At 46.4% G+C, this 20,090-nt stretch overlaps 2 protein-coding genes across 2 annotated transcripts in view; both read left to right on the forward strand.

Annotated features, from left to right (window-relative positions):
• Positions 1-5,904, forward strand: part of lpgat1 (lysophosphatidylglycerol acyltransferase 1) — a 35,085-nt gene extending 29,181 nt beyond the window's left edge. Inside the window, exons 7-8 of the mRNA XM_071919121.2 lie at positions 5,545-5,651; positions 5,753-5,904. Of these exons, the coding sequence (XP_071775222.1) occupies positions 5,545-5,651; positions 5,753-5,904 (259 nt within the window). The remainder of the gene's footprint in view (positions 1-5,544; positions 5,652-5,752) is intronic.
• Positions 5,905-14,633: 8,729 nt separating this feature from the next.
• On the forward strand, positions 14,634-19,753 carry nek2 (NIMA-related kinase 2). The gene is made up of 9 exons (XM_071919109.2): positions 14,634-14,866; positions 15,782-15,999; positions 16,239-16,479; positions 17,230-17,312; positions 17,410-17,536; positions 17,662-17,896; positions 18,683-18,737; positions 18,842-18,918; positions 19,233-19,753. The coding sequence occupies exons 1-9, from the start codon at positions 14,771-14,773 to the stop codon at positions 19,439-19,441; spliced, it is 1,341 nt and encodes a 446-aa protein (XP_071775210.2). The 5' UTR covers positions 14,634-14,770; the 3' UTR covers positions 19,442-19,753.
• The last annotated feature ends 337 nt before the right edge of the window (positions 19,754-20,090 follow it).

The following is a 20,090-nucleotide window of genomic DNA, read 5'->3' on the forward strand; positions in this document are numbered from 1 at the left end:
CTCTGTTCTTGCGTACACAGTTTGTCACAGAGAGGAGCATCAGCCTTTCCGATCATAACTACTGCTTAGAAGTTAATCTGACCTGGAACACGCATCCACGTGAACACCCGGGTGCGCACTCGTCTCTGACCACGGTCGTTTCAGGCCATGTTGTCCATATCCACCTGTGACAGTGTTTTTATGGACACTACGACCTCTGCACTGATAACAGATCGTTGCGCCCGTGCTAAGCTGTCATTAACCTCTGACTACTCCACCCACACCCTCCATCCCCCCCTCCCGTGGCCTCATATGACAACAGTGCCACTTTGTTGTGGTCAGTAGGTGAAAGTGTGTTCACGCCATATAGATGCGATTGGCAAGGCGGGGATAAGCTGTGAAAGCACGCTAGCGGGTTCAGGCCGATGTGTTGGCAAGTATCTGCACTGCTGAAGTGTCATTGAGCAAGTCATTGAATCCCTACCAGCTACAGCTGGTTAATGTGTTGTATTTTGTTACATGATTTTTTATTCCATTTTCAGCCCATTTAGAGGGACATTTTATTACATTATGTCAGTTATTACATTATCAGTTGCTTCATCTCTCTGCTACAAGAGGAACAGAATGTGTCTCAAGGAAGGCATGTGGCCGCAGCATCAGCCTTTTGTTGAATGCTCCTATCTTTTACATGGGCAAAATCATCTTAAGGAGTCTTCTAAGGAAGATGTATGAATCTGTGGACAGTGTTTCTTCTGATTTAACCGTCTCTTCCCCCTGGTCCAGTCCTCTTACATCTGTGGGAGGTGATTCTGTCCTTTCCGGTGTTCTGTACCAAACCGTTTCCTGGAACACAGACGGCCTTGAGCCACAGAGGAAGCAGATTAAAGACTAAATGGAGCAATTAACGAGCCGACTCCTACCGTCCCTCAACTTCTCTCTGATTGCAGATAAGGGCTTCTTGGCATTCTGCAAGCAAGAGCCCTTAAAGCATAAGCACCATGTGGACTGTGCGGTTCACTTAGGGATCCCCATTGACCTCAATAGTAAAATTACACAAGGAATACTCCACTGCAAGTGCACTTTCACCAATGATGCAATTTGGCCCAATTAAAACAAGGGGTGTGTATGCTGTTACACATTTTTAATAAGATGAATGACGACCTTTAGGCCTTTTTATTGTGCTTTTGTTGGTACAGCTGACCACCGCCCCACAGGAGGTAGAGGTGTGTGAGAGAAAGAGAGAGAGATGTTGCCATGATGGAGTCAGTAGTTGAGGGATGTGGAGCGTCATCGCACACAGATGAGGACCCTTTCCTAGGGAGAGGCGGGGAGCAGGACGGCAGACAAACTCTTTCCTCTCCCGGCCACAGCGGCCGTTAATCTCAATATTCACCTAATGCAGCGTCGTGCCCGAGCGCAGGCCTCCCAGCGCAGCACTTTGTCACACGATTGTACAACCAGAGAGATATTTAGAGCCGAATCGGGCCCCCAAACAATGGCTGGTTACCTGCCAAAGACGCTTGTCGAGTAGACAAACTTTCCAGCCACAGTCAAAATTTAATTGTTCACTTCCACCACTCCGGCGGGGAGTGGAAATGAAGTCTTTAGAGTACGAGAGAGCTATACAGAGGCAAAACGGCTGAAACAGGCCAGTACTAATAATGTGGAGGATCAATTTGGAGCTACTGCTGCTGGTTTTGCCCCGTTTTGAACCCAAATTTGTCTTTCTATTCATGAATAAACACCTACCCGGTTTGGGCAAATAACTGCTGTGATTTAAAGTCTGATAACTAGATTTGACTTCTGCTCTGTTAGAGTTCTGTTTATGTCATCGTGTGCCGTGTCCCCGCAGGTCAATACCCGGCGAAAAGCTGACGTTGAAGGTTATTGACAGGAGAAACTGCAGCCGTCCTCAGCTGTCCGTCTATACGGCAGGGTGTCAGGTTAACAGGCGGGCCGGTGCCAAGTGGGTTAGGGTGGAAATGAGCACACTGCCGTGGCCCGGCGCCAGCACATCACCACCGCTTCCTCACTACCACTACAGTACACTGTTACACACCACTGCACCGCTCAGCACAACAAATAAAACCCCCGTCATACTCCGTTTCTTTCACTCAGCACAATATTGACACCGTAGTGCAATGTTTCCATCTCTCAGCACTGCAAACAGGAGCGCGGCAGAACCATGTTACTCGCGACTGCTTGGCGCGTCATCGTAGTTGCCGTTTATTGTAACCGGTCACCGGGAGTCTATTGTCCATTCTGTGATCCAAACCAAGACTGCTATTGTTGACCATGACCAGCATTGGTCAACATTACCTGTCGGCCGCCAATCACAAGCTCCAGCATCTGTACCACCTATCCAGGGTATCTGCAGGTCCTTAAAAAGTCTTAAATACAGTAATGCTTAATTTTTGTTCCGCAGGTTTCATTTTGATGCAACTATAAAATTATATTTAGTCAAGGCAGTGTTGGAAAGTAAGGCAAATGAAATGACAAGACATCATGTCCCTAAACATTTAATTTCCTAGTGTCCTTTTTTGTTAAAAATCAATTATAATTTAGGAAATGTATTAGCTATGTTCAGTTGGAAATGGCCAGCTTTTTTTCTTAATTCTGGTTGTTAAAATGGTCTTAAATTGACTTCCAGGTTGCAAAAAATAAAAATGGCTTTTTCAAAACCTGCAGATACCCTGCTATCACAGCTACATCTGCACCTGCACTTATCACTGCCTTGGCACTACAGTTAGCAATCAGGCAGCTCAACTCAGCCGCAGGACAGGAGCATGCCAGTGTGATTACTAGCAGCCTAAATGCAGACCAAGGTATTTTATATTTTCAGGACGGGAAATTAACACCAGCCAGCAGCCAAATGCTGTTTATTTTTGGCTGTGCCTGCTAAGTTTGCAGCCATTTTTTTCAGATGTCCAACCATCACTTGGGGGGTTCTTCTCTAAATCAACTTGGCTGCTAACAGTGAAAGTGGCTGATAGGGGGAAGGTAGTATTGGGCATTGTTGCTGCAGCTCGGTCGTTGATTTCCTCTGGACCAGAATCAGCAGCGCCTCCTCCAACCTCAGCACCCTCAGGCCACGCTGCAGCTGCTCCGGACACACCAATACCCTGATTCCTGCATGAATATTTCAGCTGGAGGAAAGCGCCGTGGCAGCCACCTGCTACCCGAGGCCTAAATGCTCAAACCTCTCCGTAAGAAAGTGGCCGGGGCCAGCTTCCATTTTCCCCCGCTAGGATTACACAGCTATCGGTTTTCATTACAGAGTCGAGAGGGCCTTTGGTAGGCATGCTACACTGGAGCAGGTGTAAGGCCTTGTCTGGGCTCACTCACTTTCCTCTGTTTCCTCTACATTCATTCATTCATTCATTCATTCATTCAGTGATATGCCACCACAGCAATAACACAAACACCAATTCTAGAGAAAATGTGGCATTAACTGGATGTAATTCACCTTAATTCCCCTCAAAGCATAAACAGTTGGAGAGTCAGTACAGAGAAATAATGATCATAATAGCATATGTAAATAAGAATAGTTTTAGTGCTACAGTCTGCACTAGAACCAAAACTGGGTCCTGAATGAGGGACAGGTGTGGAGCCAAAACCAAAAATGACCACCTACCACCACAGCTACAAAGCAGTTACAGGGGAAACAGTAAAAACACTGCTTTTACTGCTCAGGCAGTGACTGGGTCTTGCTTGCCTCTTCCAACTGCTTCAGTTGTCACTTGTCGTCCACATATTAATGAGTCTCTTCTGGCTTTTTAGAGGGTGCTAATGGGTCTTCTTTCTCGTCCTCTGTGTTTCAAAACTCCTTTTCCCCTTGTAATCCAGTTGGAGAATGTGTCGGTGCTCGTGGCTGGTTGGCTGTGTGACACATCAGTAACATGGAGGATATCTGATAGCCACAGCCACTGTGGCAGAAGCTTGGCTTGGTGTAGTGCTGTGGCCTCTAATCGCCCTATCAGGTAGCCAGAGCAGCTTAGCCCCAGTTTTGTCCAGGTCAACCACTCACATGGCCCAGTGCTGCTATCGTCCAGAAATCTTTTTATCTTCAAAAAGTCAACTTTCCAGGTTAACTTAGAAAAAACAGCCATTTACAGATTGATAGTGATGCGTTTTTGTGTTTATATCTTGGATTTTCCATGGGCTTCGTGGGCCCTAGGGACAAGAAACTTGCTCAACTTCTACAGGACCTTGATGAGCCCTGGTGAAGTGAAGGAGTTGCGTTCAGACATGCCACAGAACAACACCCACACTATGCTGCTGGATAACGAGTAGAAGGGTCCGTAGCTATGTAGTCGTAACACACATCTCAAACTGAAGTCTGGGTGAATCATCGGCTCCTGCCCTTCTGATCTCTGAAGAGGAACAAGCAAAGCCAAGCCTTCAGTTCAAAGACCAAGGTGTTACTGTAACGACTCTGAGTTCATCTGCACTAGTCATCATCATGTGCTTGTACCTGACCACAGGAAGCTCCTTAAGCGCTTCTGGCTTCTTCCTGACAGAAGAACTGTTGCATTTGTGGAAATGACTTCTGAATGTGCGTATTGATCAACTTCACAATCAATACTTAATCGCGCGCTACTTCCTCTTACAGAACTTTCCCCTCAGGCACAGTTGTACTTCTACCGTGGGCATTATTATATAGGAGTGTTGATCAAATGTGAGTGTATAGGAAGTGCTTTTCCTCGGGAGGAGACTGTAACCTCTGTTTGAAGGTGATTGGGAGCCGGCTGTGTGGGAGTGCAGCCTGCTGGGGACCCCTGCTGGCCGGGAACAGAACTGCGGCGGCGCCCTCATGCAGTGACCCCCGCAAGCCACCCACTGAGTTCACAATGTCAGCCAATACGTCAGTCAATCTGATGTCAGAAACTGTGCTTCTTCTTCTGCTGTCGTGCCAATTAGTTGTTTTAGCCAGCTAGATGGCTGTGGATAATATTTCCTGAATATCTGTCCAACATCCCCCCATTAAAAACATTGTTTATGGTTACAAAAAGCTAAAAGCACGAACAATTTTGTGCTCCTGAACATTTTATGGTGCTACTTTTGTCAGACCACAGTGCTGTAATGTTTCACATGGGCTTGGAATTATAAGATTTCATTTGCATTTATTTCCCCCACCCACTTAAATGAACATTTTTCTAACTTGAGCCACATGTAACAGCCTGTGTGTTAGAGCCACATTACATGAATAACCGCCGTAAGTGCTTTGGAAGGCCTTTGAGTCAGGGGAAGGGACTCGACTCGCAGGCTGGGCTCCCCTCAGCACTTCTGTCTCCCCGTGACACTCTGATGAGCCTGCCAGCTAATGAAGTCCTAAAAGAGCTGAGGCTAGAGCACACACACACACACACACACACAGGCTGCTATAATAGACTCTACTTTGAGATAGACTTCTCTGCTCTGGGACCGAGGCTGACACCCTCAGTTTGGACCGCTGCTTCAAAGACGGATCAATGCGGACAGCTTCTGCTGAGTAGGACTTCAATAATCCTTTTTTTTTGTGTGTTTCTCTCCCTCTCTCTCCCCCCCTCTCTCTCTCTCCTTCAGGATGTACCCCATAAAGGAGGTTCCTGTGGAGACGGAGCCCCTGACTGACTGGCTGTACCAGAGGTTTGTGGAGAAAGAGGAGCTGCTGGCCCACTTCTACGACACAGGTCCGTCCCTTTTTCTGACATCCGTTTAATCATGCTATTTTTCTGAGGCGTCTTTTAAGAAAACGTACGCACCGCTTGACCGGTTTCTACTCCCTCGGCAGGAGCCTTCCCTCCGCCAAAAGGCCAGAAGGAGGCGGTTTCCCGGGCGATGACCCTCGACCCGGTGTGGCTGTGCATCATCCAGCTCTTCGCTTTCGCCTCCGGCTACGTGTGGTACAGCGTCCTCCAGTACCTCTTCTGCTGTTTATTTTGAGCGCGCTGATGAGGCGAGAGTCTTTAGCGGACCATTGGAAATGCCTCAGGATCAGTTTCTTTGGTGTGTGGCCCAGCGTCATACTTGCCCCCCCTCCCCCCCACGATGGATGAATGTACAATTTGCAAAAGCGGAGAGACTTTTAAAAGAGGAAAAAAGAAACAAAAAAAGTCAACACACAAGTACACACAAATTACAAACACACCCCATACAATATGAACCCGACCATTCACACGCATACTAACACACACACACACACACACACACCCTAACACGACGACACACTTGCTCCCGACAAACCCAGCGGAATAATCGTAAAAAAATTCTCTCGCACTCGTCACGGACTCACATTTCGATGTTTACACGTCCTCATACACACGTAGACACACTCACACACACGTACATGACTTTTTATTCGAAGATGACGAATGAGGCTCAGGACTCCCCCCCCCAGAAGCTGTTCTGGACCGGACTCTCTATCTCTCTCTCCCCCCCCCCCCCCCCCCCCCCCCCCCCGGGCTTTAGCCGTAGTAGTTTTACAGAGTGTAAAGTGTGTGTGTGTATGGATGGATGGATGGATGGATGGATGTATGTGTGAGTAAAAAGCATAATGTCTGCCCTTATTCTTCCTGGCGAGAATCGCTGATGCCCACTGGACCTCTCTCTCTCTTTGTCTCTCTCTCTATCTCTCTCTCTCTCTCTCTCTCTCGGCCCGCTGAGGAGCCGGCCGGCCACACCTTCCAGAGAGAGCGGGCTGTAACGGAACGTGAACGTTTAACAGACTCCGCAGCCGACCTCTCCTCTGGCCTTCATTGCACTAAAGGAATCCATACTGCCCTTCCTGCTCCCCGCCCCAGGAAATATTCCTGAACGGTAGCTGTCGGATGATTTTCTGTTTGTTTGTTTGTTTTTTTTAATGTTCTCCTCCCCCTCGACCCTCTTAACTCCACGACAACGGCCATCGTATTTGTTGTTGACGTCCTCTTTGTCGTCGTCGGGACTTTTTTTGGTTGTTTATTTTTGTTTTCCTGTGTGTCCGCCCCGTCTTGTCGAGGCTGTTGTTCTGAGCTCACTGAGAAAAAAAGGGGGGAAATCTTGTTTACACTGGCGGCCCAAAGGGATGCTGGCTACGATGCGGTTGTGGGGGAGGAGGTGGGGGTGGGGGGGGGGGGTACTTGAGTGAGGATGGTGACGGGGAGGAGGAGGAGGCAGGCGAGGTGGAGACGTGCCCAAACGCTGATGAAGGAACACTGATGGCACACAGGGCAGAACTAAAGTCCAATCACCTAAAGGAAAAAAGAAAAACTCCCCATTGCCCTCGACTTGGATTCACTACACCCCTCTCCCCGCCCTCTGCTGTCCCCCACGCACACACACACTGATACAAATGCACGCACACACACACACACACACACAGAGCCATGTGCAGCTACACAAAGCAGAGTAGACCTCTGTGTCGAGGATCATCTCAGCGAGCCTGACTGAAAAAGGCAGAGACGCTGATTTTCCCCCATCGGACTACATAGTTTTACAAATATTTAAGCCATAATGCTTAGTGTCGTTTGGGTGGAAAAATGACATGGGAAAAAAAAAAAATACGAATTTTTATAGGAAGCTACCCTAATGTTCAGCATTCTAAAATAGAGATTTTGGCTTACAGAACTGTAGGTGTCATTACTGTAAATTTACAGCATAACCTGCCTAAGTGAGTGTGTGTGGTTGTCTTCCCCCCCCCCCTCCCCCCCCCTCCCTTTTTTGATATATATAATTAATGTCGTGTTGCTCTGTGACGTCAGAGTGTGGCGGCGATTCACCGTTTTAGTGGTCATATTTTATTTCATTTTAAATTACTTGAACTGTCGTCCTCATGTCATGGTATGTTTAATCTTGTACATAACAAAGCTGAGGAAGAATTTCATTGTTATGAATGACTGCAGCATTATCTCTCTCTCTCTCTCTCTCTCTCTCTCTCTCTCTGTCTCTCTCTCTCTCTCGGTCCGTAATATTTCTTGGTTTTTATTTTTTAGTTTTTGGAAAAATATCATGAATGTTTTAAAAAGAAAAAGAAAGCAAGGATTTTCCCCGTCACTTCTCAGTGTTACCCTGTACCCTTTTTTAAATTTTTTTTTTTTTTAATGTTAACACCCCCCCCCTTCCCCTCCTCCCCTTCCCCTCCTCCCCCTGACCAGGATGTCGTTGTGTGCTTCATGACATTAGAGTCGGGCCAAGCTCCCGGCTCTCCCTATACGCCGCCCCATTGCACAGTGACACATGGGCCCAGCTTCAAAACTTGCACCGCCTCCCCAAAAAGTACATGAAGATTTTAAGTAATCGGAACGGCGTTTAGGATCCTGTGGAGAACCTTGACTGTCCAGCCTGACCTGACGTCTCGGTCGAACACAAATAAAGATACAGGCCTGAATACTTGGGGTGTTAATCAGTAAAAGCTACGTGGACGGCTTTCAAGCGGTCAAGCTAGAACTGGGCCAGCGAGGAAAGGGATTCATTCGTCACTTTGGAGGGAAATTCTGGCGAGGCCCCCGGCGATGACGCAGCTATTTCTCTCTCAAATGGACCTGTATCGCGGTCGCGGGGTAAATCATATGGAATTTTAGGAATCGTACGAATGCACGTAAGATGCATTTTTAGCGGCGACTGCCTTCCCTCTGCGGAAGTGTCGCCGCTGTGTGTGTGAAATGCAAAAAAAGGGCTACCTGACTGGGTAGGTGAGAGCGAGGCTGCACATGTGGATTCATCCTGCGGCCCTGTCGGATTCCCCTCCAGCGTGAGAGTGTCTTGAAATAAAGCTTCATCTTTTTTCTTTTCTTTTTTTTTTTCTTTTATTTAATTTATCTTTTTTTTTTTTTGACCGTCTTTCCAAAGAAGGCAGGGAAAAAAATTGTTTTCCTAGATGTGGTTTTAGGAAATAAACACAATAGGAATTTAAACAAATTATACTAGAACTGTCTGTAATTTTTTCCATTTTGTACTTCTCCTTTAATTCCTAGCTACACAGCCATTTTACAACACAAAAAACTTGTGCTGGAATAAAACATCGTAAAGATCCGAGTGGCGTACTTTGCTTTTCTTTCACATTCCGTATGCAGGGAAGTTCATATAATCCACTGATAAAGCCTCACAGAACAAGTCCAGATAGACAATAAATTATATTTTATAATCAGGAACACTGAGGTAGGTCTTGCAGGCATTGATATCTCAGTGAAATTACCATGGGAAAAGCCTCTAAGCCCCAGGCCCCCATTGAATATAAAACAATAAACCTCATCTAGGGGGGTTTGTTTGCTTGCCTGTCTGTAAATGCAAATGTCAACTTCCTCATTGGCTATTGACTCAAGTAGCGGCTGAGAGCCGTCTCCAGGTAACCGAAGCCCGTGTTTGCTCCGGTCTGTAGCCGTTGTTTAACCATGGTGTCGCTCGCTGGCCGCCGAGAGTCACCGGTTTACATTACGCAGCTCTGATTTCAGCCGTGAAATCGGCTCCCTGTTGGGGAGCAGTACTGTAACTGCCAGCACAACACTGACTTCACTGCTGGGATCTCCTTACCTCGGCAGTTATCAATCTGGCCTGTCTACAGCGGTGATTCTCAACCTTTTTCATATCAAGGGCCCCTAATTTAGTCCACATTAGAGCCACGGACCCCCATTTGATGAGATTTTGTCTCTCAAACCCAAATCTGAGAATATTTTTACTGTTGGATACAATTTTGTCCAGAATTCCATGACTATCTGTATTATAGGTAGAGAGATATCAGTGAAACTATGATCAAAACAGTCATTCTCCTACATTCTCTAATTATGTGAACTAAATAATGGTGAAGTTGAACAGTTAGGGCCCCCCTGGAACCACCTCAAGGACCCTCTGGTGGTCCCCGGACCCCACGTTGAGGACCACTGGTCTAGAGTATAGGCAGGCATATGGAGTGAACCCAACATCTTTTTATAGGAGTATAGCTAACAACAACAGGGGCGCTGCTAGAGGCTGGGAAAAGAGGGGGGGCACTCTCAGGGGGGCCATTCAGAGAAGTGAGGTGATACTGTGGTAAATTAATTCCCAGCTACACCCCTGCCTAACTATCAGTCTAAATACCACAGACTTACAGTACATGGGATGGTCCAGTCACAGTGTATCCAACCTTATCAACTACTATATCGCTTGTATACATATATCAACCACTTCCTGACTCGCTAAGCCTTCTTACAGACATATGTTAAAAACGGTGGATTTACGGTCTAAACGGGAACGAAGGGCAGTGTGGCACGTCATCAACCACTAGGAGTGATGGTGGGAGGTGTGTGTGTGTGTGTGGGGGGGGGCACATGCTTCAGGCAGCCAATGGGAGGCCGAGGGTCGAAAAGCAGCGGGGAAGCGAGCTGGAAAATGGGATTAGATATGCACGGAGCTTCACCCGGCGCATCAAAACAGCTGAGCAGGAGCCGGGTGGGGTGGGGGTAGGGGTGGGGGTGGGGGGGTCCAGAGGAAGACGTGCGGGCCGGTCCTGATCCTCACCGCTGAACACCGCTCACCTTCCGCGAGACAAGGTCACCCATATTATAAACAGAGGAATTAGTCTCCGGAGTGAGGTCCGTCATTTGTGTGTGTGTGTGTGTGTGTGTGTGTGTGTGTGTGTGTGTGTGTGTGTGTGTGTCCCCCTGCAGCTGACGTCACCGGTGTCGCCACACACAGCAGAACACCTGCAACGCATCGCACTGTTTTACACCGCCGCTGCTCCCCCAAGGCCAACACCCCCCCCCCCCCCCCCCCCCCCCCCCCCCCCCCTCCCACTTCCCCCCTCCTTCCTCTCGTTTTCACGCTCTGATGCCCGTTCCCTTGATGGCAGCGGCTCCCCTTGAGTCAGCAAGCACTAAAACTTCCAGCTGTGGGACGGGACAGGAAGGGGAAGGGGAAGAGAAGGGGCCGGGGTGACCTGCAAGAGAGGGGGAAGAAGGGGAGGAGGAGGAGGGTACAGAAATAGCCTCGGCGCTGGCGGCCAGGCGAATGAATGTCACTGCAGCAGCCGCAGGCATCGCCAACACCACACTCCACCTCCTACCCCCCCCCCTGCCGGCCGGCTCACTCCCTCCTCCTCCTGTTAAGAGAGTATGTTGGGTCTCTGAGTGTGTGTGTGTGTGTGTGACACTGACTGCTGGCCGAACCCCCCTCAGTGTTATTGGGTTCACACGCATACGCAAGCGCTTGTGCAGCGACGTCAGGGCGACGGTTGGGTCTCATGAGGGGAAAAACCATGTGTTCTCCTTTAAAGTGGAGGGATGACATGACATTTTCACATCCGTGTCATGACAGAAGGTTAAAGCGCACACGTCACTTCTTCATCTGGTAATGCTCAGTGAAGCTTTCAGTCAAAAGATGCTGTGTTTATGCATTGTAAAGCCCGGTGCAGCCTGTAACGATCCACTCCACGTTCCTTTACAGGTGTACATGCTGAACAGTATGAAGCAGTGGTTCCCAAACTGGGGTGCAGGGACCCACGGAGGTCCTTGAAGGAGCTCCAGATTAGTGTAGACATACAGCAGACGTCTTCATCACTTGGGTTTCTAATCTAAAGCATATCAGAGGCTCCAAGGTGTGAGTGTGTGTGTGAATATAAGGAATTGTGTCACAGTTCTGGGTGTATTTCATCTTTTTTTTTTTTGTCTGAAACCACACGATATGGAAGAGGCAGAGGTGACGTGCGCCGGAGTCTTCTTTCCTCCTCACGCCATAAGACGGCTGTCACCGCGGCCCAGACGAGGCGGTTATTATGGGATGTGGCTGCCTGTCCTCTCCCTGTCGCTCCCTCTCAACTCCTCCTGGCCTTTTGCGAGGGGCGGCTGACGTCAGAGCCGCCTCGGGCTCCCGACTGTCTCTTGTTGTTTTTAGCTGTCAGTTTTCCGCTCGACCCCCCCCCCCCTCCTCCCCCCTCTCCCCCTCCCCCCCGACTGTTCCTGGCTCCCAGCCAAACTGTAGTGTCACCGCTCCGGCTCGTCGTAGGAGTGACCTTTTTGCGGAGGCAGACCGGCAGACTGGCTCTCTCCGGGTCGCTCTCCCGCTGGTGTGAGTGATGTCAGCGTGCGGTACTAGCGGGAGAGAGGGAGCGAGGGCCGAAAGGATAATTTGAACACAACTGTTACTGCGGTTACCCTGCTGAGGGAGGGGGGGGGGGGAGGCTGCAGATTGTGTATGTTTTGGAAGATGAATCACTCATGTACTGAAGAGCTGGCCCACCTTTGGGTCTGCGATACCTCTCACGCATGCACTCTCCTCCTGCAATTTTGACTGATCAGCTATTGGCTGATCTTTGGTGCCAGGTGATGTCACCACCTGGCACCAAAGATCAGCCAATAGCAGGTGGCAATTTCAGCAGCATGCTTTTTACCATTAGATGTCAGGGTTTACACAGATTTGGGTTTGGGGTTTAGTTCCTCTTTAATGGGTCCAATGTGTTGAAAGTGCATTCTTTTCTAATAAAAAATCTGTCACCTCGGCATCAATCCGATGCGATGCAGGTGTTGCATGTATTGGATTTACTCTAGTTATGCATTGAATATGCATGCATAAACTAAAACCAGTGTTTTTTTGCCCATTTTTTTCTAGCTCCCCGTGAAGTTTTCATGATGAAAACATTTCATCAGTGAATCAGAGTTGCAACAAAAACTTACGTTGTGATACTGCAATGAATAACCAGGTCTAATCAGTTTAATTCTTCTTCTTCTTCTCTTCTTTAACCTTTAAACCCTGTGTAGAACAACACAAACGCATGACGGATTAAGTGTGATCCTGGTGAAGCAGAGACGGCAAAGCCACGCATAATGCCATTACCACAGTGATCAAGCTGGAACAGACCAGAAACTAAATTGCTTCTCTCGAAAACTACTCATCAGAAATATGTCAATTTGAGCTGTGGATGTTAGCAGAACTTTTGGCCTGGGTGTAATTTGGTCCAAATAAACCTTAGACGTTTTTTAACAGAAGATACCTGCAACCATCGGCTGTATCTCTGAACATTCCCATTAACACTAATTCATTGAGAGCAGATTCTATGTTGTTTTTTTTAGCAATGACCTGTGGTACCCAGAAACGGGCAGAGATGGAGGTCGCTGCTTCTTCCCCCTCTCAGACGGTGACCCTTCAGGTATCCTGCTTGTCAAACGACCTCTGACAACAAGATACCCATCAACCTCCACTCTGTCTTTTATATGCAGCCATGGAAACTGCTCTGATGACAATGAATGACCTTTTTTTTGTATTCAGGCATCAGTGGAATCAAATACTGAATCTGACAAGCCCAGCAGCTGCTGTGAGTGACTTTCACTCACAGACAACATGGCAACAGGACAGTGAGATGATGTCACACATCACTAGAGGTGGAAAGTAACTAATTACAACCGCTCTATTTACAGTAGTAGTGTATTTTTTAGATGCCATATTAGCTTCTCTGCTACTTTTACAGTGCCAAAATGGGTAATCTGTTCATTTAGGGTGAAGAGATTTTAGAGCATACACAAAACTTTTTTTTTTTTTTATGATTTATGCTCAAAAGTTACTTGGTCCTTGGGTATTTTTAGTGAGCTATTCTTACCTTTACTTGATTAATTTTCTAGACAGCTTCTCTTACTCTGGCTTGAGCCCCAGTGCTCCTGCTTGAGTAAAATGTTCCAGTACTCTTTCCACCTCTGTGCATAACCCAGTGGTAAAATTTAGGTTGTAATCACGGCATCTTATTAAATTGGCTACAGGTGATACTGATGAATAATGTGACCTAGATGAACTCTTACTGTAGTGGTGGAGGATGGAGGCCAAGAAAAAGTGTATTTTCTTACTAAAATCTATAGTAGATAGGCGAATGCATTCAATATTTTGTGCTAAGCAGTGGGGACAGGTATTGATTCTGTATCTTCATCCTCAGTGTCACAATTTAATGGGAATGATCATTTCATTGTGTAAACAAGGACCCAGGCAGGGGAGTTAGTGGGTTATTAGGCAGTGTTAGGGACACCACTGTCTGATGGGAGCTGATCATAACACTTGATCCCAGAATGTGTAGTTCTAATAATGTCAGCTGCTAACATTGTTTGAGCCACTCTGCAGGCCGGCCGTTGGTTAATAGGGCAGCCAGACACTCTCAGCCATCACTCCACCGGGACAAAAACGTCACCGATCTGATATCTATCAACAAGACAAAATGCTGATTAGCATGCCAAAGACTGACACAGATTGCATTCCAGTGGGACCTTGAGAAATCTATTGAAGAGAAATGTGAAAATGACTTCCCCCCCTATTCCATCATCTCTTATCAAAATAATATGGTTATACTTTAGATCATGTTCAAATTCTATTTCAAATATTCAATTTTCCTACAGAATTGAATTAACCTAATCCTATTTCCTGGAATAGGATTGCTACAATGACCTAACACAGTGATGGCTCTGCATTGACTGCGTGTTTTTGGCGCCACCTTGTGGAGTGTTAAAGACATGATAACTACCCGCGCTACTCTCGCGGGGTTTCAGGCGCTTAGCAACCTCACAACTTGTATCTTGCAATGACCAATCAGGATTCACTTTACAAAGAGAGGAGACCAATCATATTCGAGAATTTAGGCACCAATTTAAACTGAGTGCGTTCGCTTCCTGTTTTGTTACCTGCAATACACACACGCTCAGAGGAGTACACGAGCAAACAAACCAAAAACTAAACAATTAAGCTAGCATTATCTGGAAGTGAGACTCCCCAAGCAGAGGAGTAAATTAAGAAACGAACTCAGGCTGATGTTAATGGTTGACTAGCACCGAGTGTATCCTAACGTTGACTCGGTTAGTAACGTTAGTTTCGGTTGGAAAAGTGCAAGATGCCATCCCGTGTCGAGGATTACGAGGTTCTGTACACCATAGGCACTGGTTCTTATGGTAAATGCCAAAAAATAATACGGAAATCTGATGGGAAAGTGAGTATTCTTGTATGTTTTGCATGTGTATCTATACCCAGGGGTTTGCACCTTCGGCTCTCTAACGTTAAATGACTGGCTGTGCTTGTTGTCGCTCGATAAAACGTTACGGTAATCTCAGGTGGGAGGGAGCACGATCCAAAACTGGGTGTGCAAAACTGCCCACAGTTAATATCGGTAGTTTAGTTAACGATAGTACTTCCACACAACTGGTCTAAGCTTATCAGTTGTTACTTTACTACGAGAAATGTTGAACACGAAACTGAAAAACGTCGAGGTGCAAAACTCTTAACAAATGCCGTCCTATGACCGTAAGATGTGTGGAAATGCATGAACGTTATGTATCCAGGATTTTCTAAGCATAGCAAACTAAAGCAGGCCCACGCATGTGGTATTTTGACCGCCTAAATAAAACTTTAATAAGATTTCAAGCAAAATGTTGTATTTTAGGTTTGTGGCAGTCTTCAAACCCCTATATCCACACACAGAACTAGTTAGTTTGCCTCTTAAGCCTCTCTAAATGCCAGGGGGAAATCCTGGAAAGATCAGCAGGTATTTTAATATGTACTGACTTCTCAAGAGATCATACATGGATGGCAGGTGGGTTGGCATACATCATAGCCAGAGTAACCAAGGATGTGAACCACCAACACTCACATTTTGAGTATTTACTCTTATCTAGCACTTACCCAGGGCAGTTAGAGTATGTGCTAAATGTCTACATCACTCACAATACAAGCAGGCAATACAAAGGAGTCATGGTCAAAACCGCAACCAGACAATATAAGTACCAAATGGTTGTGTCTCTAGAATATTCATAATAGAGATACACACCCTCCGTTAAAGTATTGATTTCTTTGACTTAATAGAATCCCTATCTTGCTGGTGGATGTAACCTGCTTTGTGTTGCGGTAGGTGCTAGTGTGGAAGGAGCTGGACTATGGGACGATGGCGGAGAGCGAAAAGCAGATGCTGGTGTCAGAGGTGAACCTCCTGCGGGAGCTCAAGCACCCGAACATAGTGAGGTACTACGACCGCATCATAGACAGGACAAATACCACGCTGTACATTGTCATGGAGCACTGCGAGGGCGGCGACCTCTCCAGCCTCATCACCAGATGCATCAAGGAGAGGTGAGTAGGAGTTAATCCTTAATGGGTAAATACATATTACAATTTGGCCTTGCATCCGCTTTCAGGCATGGGGCAAGAAACTCAGGAAAAAGGCAGGAAAATCGTAAATTGCCATAAGAAATGAATGAATGTTCTGTGTCCAAAAAGCCTGTGATATCTCGCCTCTGCGCTTTACATCTTTGTTCCATAAGAGAATCTGTAATGCTTAAATAAAGCGTGTGTATGTTTTAATGTGGCAGGCGTTACCTGGAGGAGCAGTTCATCCTGCGGGTCATGGCGCAGCTCACGCTGGCCCTGAAGGAGTGCCACAGACGGAGCGATGGCGGCGCCACCGTGCTTCACCGAGACCTGAAACCAGCCAACATTTTCCTGGACGTCAAGCAAAACGTCAAGCTCGGAGACTTTGGCCTAGCGAGGATCCTGAACCACGACACCAGTTTCGCAAAGACTTTTGTTGGGACGCCTTACTACATGTCTCCAGTGAGTTATTAAATCCTACAGCTTTATATAAGATGCATTCACTGACAATTAATAACATATGTGGAGTTGTACTGATTTTAAGATTTTTATTTGGCTCAGTAAGGAAAAGAATAGTCGCTAAGATTTTGTCACCAACATAAATGTAAACCATGCTTTAAAATATGATGAACAACAGGGAAAGTTGTCTCTTGCTTCAAAGAGAGTGTATTCATGCACATGACTTATTTTATCAGTACATGTTGCCTTAACGTGTGATCAAACCTAAACCAGTGGCACTGCTGTCAAGCCTATTTGACTGGTCAGCATAACCTCCAAGTCGGGCTAAAGGTTAATTACATTTCCATGAAGCAAGTTGGCCTTGGAAAATATATTGTTTTAGTTTCTTAGCTGACTCACACTTGAGATTTCATTTTGAAACTGAAAATCCAGCATGACTCATTCAGGCCAACCCTAGCTGAACTGAGTCCTGTATGCTAAGATACCTTGCTGAAGGGTTTGGGTCAACGCACTTATATTTCACTTATATTATATACCGTTAAGTGAAACTGTTAATGATACAGTAAAAAATAGCCTTTTAACAGTAAAGATTTTTGGGCTTTCAACGAAAATGCACCAGTTGAATTGATTGAAATATGACTCCAAAGCCAGCTGTGCCTCCCAGGTTTCAAGCTATTTCCGTCTCCCGATTTTGGAAAGAAAATCTCATCTTTTCCAATTAGCCCCCACCTGTCAACATCTTTTCTTTTTCAGGAACAGTTTAACCGGATGTCGTACAACGAGAAGTCCGATATTTGGTCGCTGGGATGTTTGCTGTATGAACTCTGTGCATTATCGTAAGTTTTGTCAACTCCTGTGCTTGAGCTCATTTCCCCTGCAGCCGGTGTGTTGAGTGCGGATCTGACACATTTCCTCTGTTTTCCTCCTGTTTAGGCCTCCATTTACAGCTTACAACCAGAAAGAGCTGGCAGAGAAAATCAGAGAGGGGAAGTTTAGAAGGATCCCCTACCGATACTCTGAGGAACTCAACACCTTACTCTGCAAAATGCTCCATCTGAAGGTTTGAAATGCATAATTTAACAGAGCTATGGTATTTGACCAGGCTAGACATTCAGTTTGTCAGCACTACAAACTGGTGGACTGGTTTCAGTGCTGTAGTGCAGTGTGTTGGTCTTCTGTTGCCAGGACTACCTGAGGCCCTCGGTGGAGTCCATACTCCAGAGCAGCCTGTTGGCCGACATGGTTGCCGAGGAGCAGAGGAAGGCGCAGGCAAGACCGCGGAGGAGGTCGGCCGAATCCGGCTGTCCCGTTCACAAGCCCGCTGAAGCGGCCCCCGCCTCGGCCGCGGAGCTCAGACTGAGGGAGCAGGTTCTGCAGGACAGAGAGAAGGCGCTGAAGGAACGCGAGGAGAGGCTGGAGCGTGAGTGATGGTTTTACTCTCCTTATCCCCCGCAGTGTCCTTTGTGCCACACGGGCCTCGTCTCCGCGTCTGGCCAGGGTTTAATCATGCTGTGGTCTGGCCTCGGCCCAGTACGGACCTCACTGAGCCCCAGCTGGGCTTACTGCATTTCACAACCTGGCCAAACTTGGACAAAGCTGCTTAACATGAAGGATTAATGGCTATGGATTCTCAATGGATTATCTGGTATCTTGTGCGAAAAACTCATTCTATTCTTGTAGTAAGCAGTATTACATTCATAACTGTCTCATAAAAGAAGTGATTAGGGGATTTACAAGTAAAGTTATGCAAGTCTGTCATTTGTTTCCCTGTTTCTCTTTTACTAGTGCTAAAAATAATTGTTGTCTAGGTGTGCCTGATGCACATAATTTTTAATTTATGACCAATAAATCATAGTTACAAACATAGCCGAACAAACCCAATGGAAATAAGAGTTGTGTCAGCACATATCATAACGATATGTAATGAGATGCACCTTCAATAAACAAATGTAGCCACTGCCTACAAGTTACTGGGCTGGCATGGAGCTTGGTGGTTGGAGAGCCTCGTAACTGGAACAGGTTTAGTGAATGCCTCTTTGCCAGGGGCGCTGCAGCTCTTGGCTGCCCTTTCACCCTTCTGCTCAAGTGCAAGCATGTCTGTGTGTCTCTCAAGGATACACAAAGAAACAATTTTTATTTTGTATTTTAGGAATTGAGTGCTCTAAATTCCTACAATTTTTAAAAATGTTTTGTCCTTTTATGGCAGAGAGAGAGCAGGAGCTTTGTGTTCGCGAGCAGCTGTCAAAGGAGAAGCTTACAAGGTAAAACAAAGATCTTGTCATTGGACCTCTTTTGCTCGTTCCATAATCTCATTCCATGTAGTGTAATCTGTTCATGTTACCTAATATTATGTTGTTGTTTTCAGAGCGGAGAGTTTGCTGAGGAATTACAACCTGTTGAAGCAGCAGAAGGGCCCGGCTCCGCTCTATGCCAACGACATAGGTATGGGAATCAGACGAAGACCTCTGGACCACCTGAACTGAGACCAGAACTGAGCAATGTTTCTCCATGCTTGTGTTTGGGGTGTGGGTTGCTACATCAAGAAGTGTATTTATTATTTTTTAAATCATGAAAATAAAGTTGTCTTATACATCAATAAACCATGAAGTAAAGCTGGGGTGGGAACTGATTAAAGGGGAAATACCGCTTGTATTTCACACAAACGAGTCTTCTGAAAGCTGCTAGACCAGACTGACTGATTATATTTAGTTTAGTCTGAACTTTTCGATTAGTAACTCCTCACTGTCTGGTCCTAGATGCGGAGGAGAGCCTCTCCCCGGGCAAGAAGAAGGTCCATTTTGCGGGCGACAGCAAAGAGAACCAGCAGCCCGACCGTCGACAGACCGTGAAGAGCCAGGAGCTGATGGTGAAGCGGCTGCAGGCGGCCAACCAGCGAGCCCAAACCCTGGGCCAAGTGGAGAAGATCTACCAGTTCAAGAGCAGGCAGATCCTGGGCATCCGCTAAACACAAATCACTGGTGACTGAATGTGAAAGCTACTGAAAGCTAATAGTCAGAATAACCCTGAAGGAAAATGAAGCTTTATTTATTTGTATCATAGTTTTGTAGCGTTGACATAGTCGGTGGTGACACCGCATACTGGAAGCCAAATGATTCAATGTCCTGGTGTATTTGTCGTTTCTGCTGTTTGTTCGTTCTTTAGTATGTAAGTGACTGAATCACATCAACATCAATTCATAACAGCATTGTAGATCTGTTGAGGATGAAAGCTTTGTAGTGTTCTGTTATTGTTGGTGATGCAGGAGTTAACAGTGTGTTTAGTTTGGCATCGGACCCTTATTGTGCTGTTGTGTTAATATTAAAGGCAGCTATCTGATTGTTTTTATGCTGAATTCTCTGACTATATACATGCCACAATGTATGGCAATAGACATAAGAGGGCAGTTTGCACCTCCATGAAATGATACCCCGAGCTAAAAAGTAATGCCACAAAATTCAAGAATCCATATTATCCCAGGATAGTCCAATATTCATGAGCAAGAGCAAGGCCATAGTATTTAACTTAAACTACAATTAAAGTAACTGTAAACAATCGACTGTTTCATCTAGGCTGGATTTCTCCCACAAGGGGTCATCAATTTCCCCATGAAAAGA

Source organism: Centroberyx gerrardi, chromosome 18, assembly GCF_048128805.1.
Source record: "Centroberyx gerrardi isolate f3 chromosome 18, fCenGer3.hap1.cur.20231027, whole genome shotgun sequence".
Lineage (NCBI taxonomy): Eukaryota > Metazoa > Chordata > Actinopteri > Beryciformes > Berycidae > Centroberyx > Centroberyx gerrardi.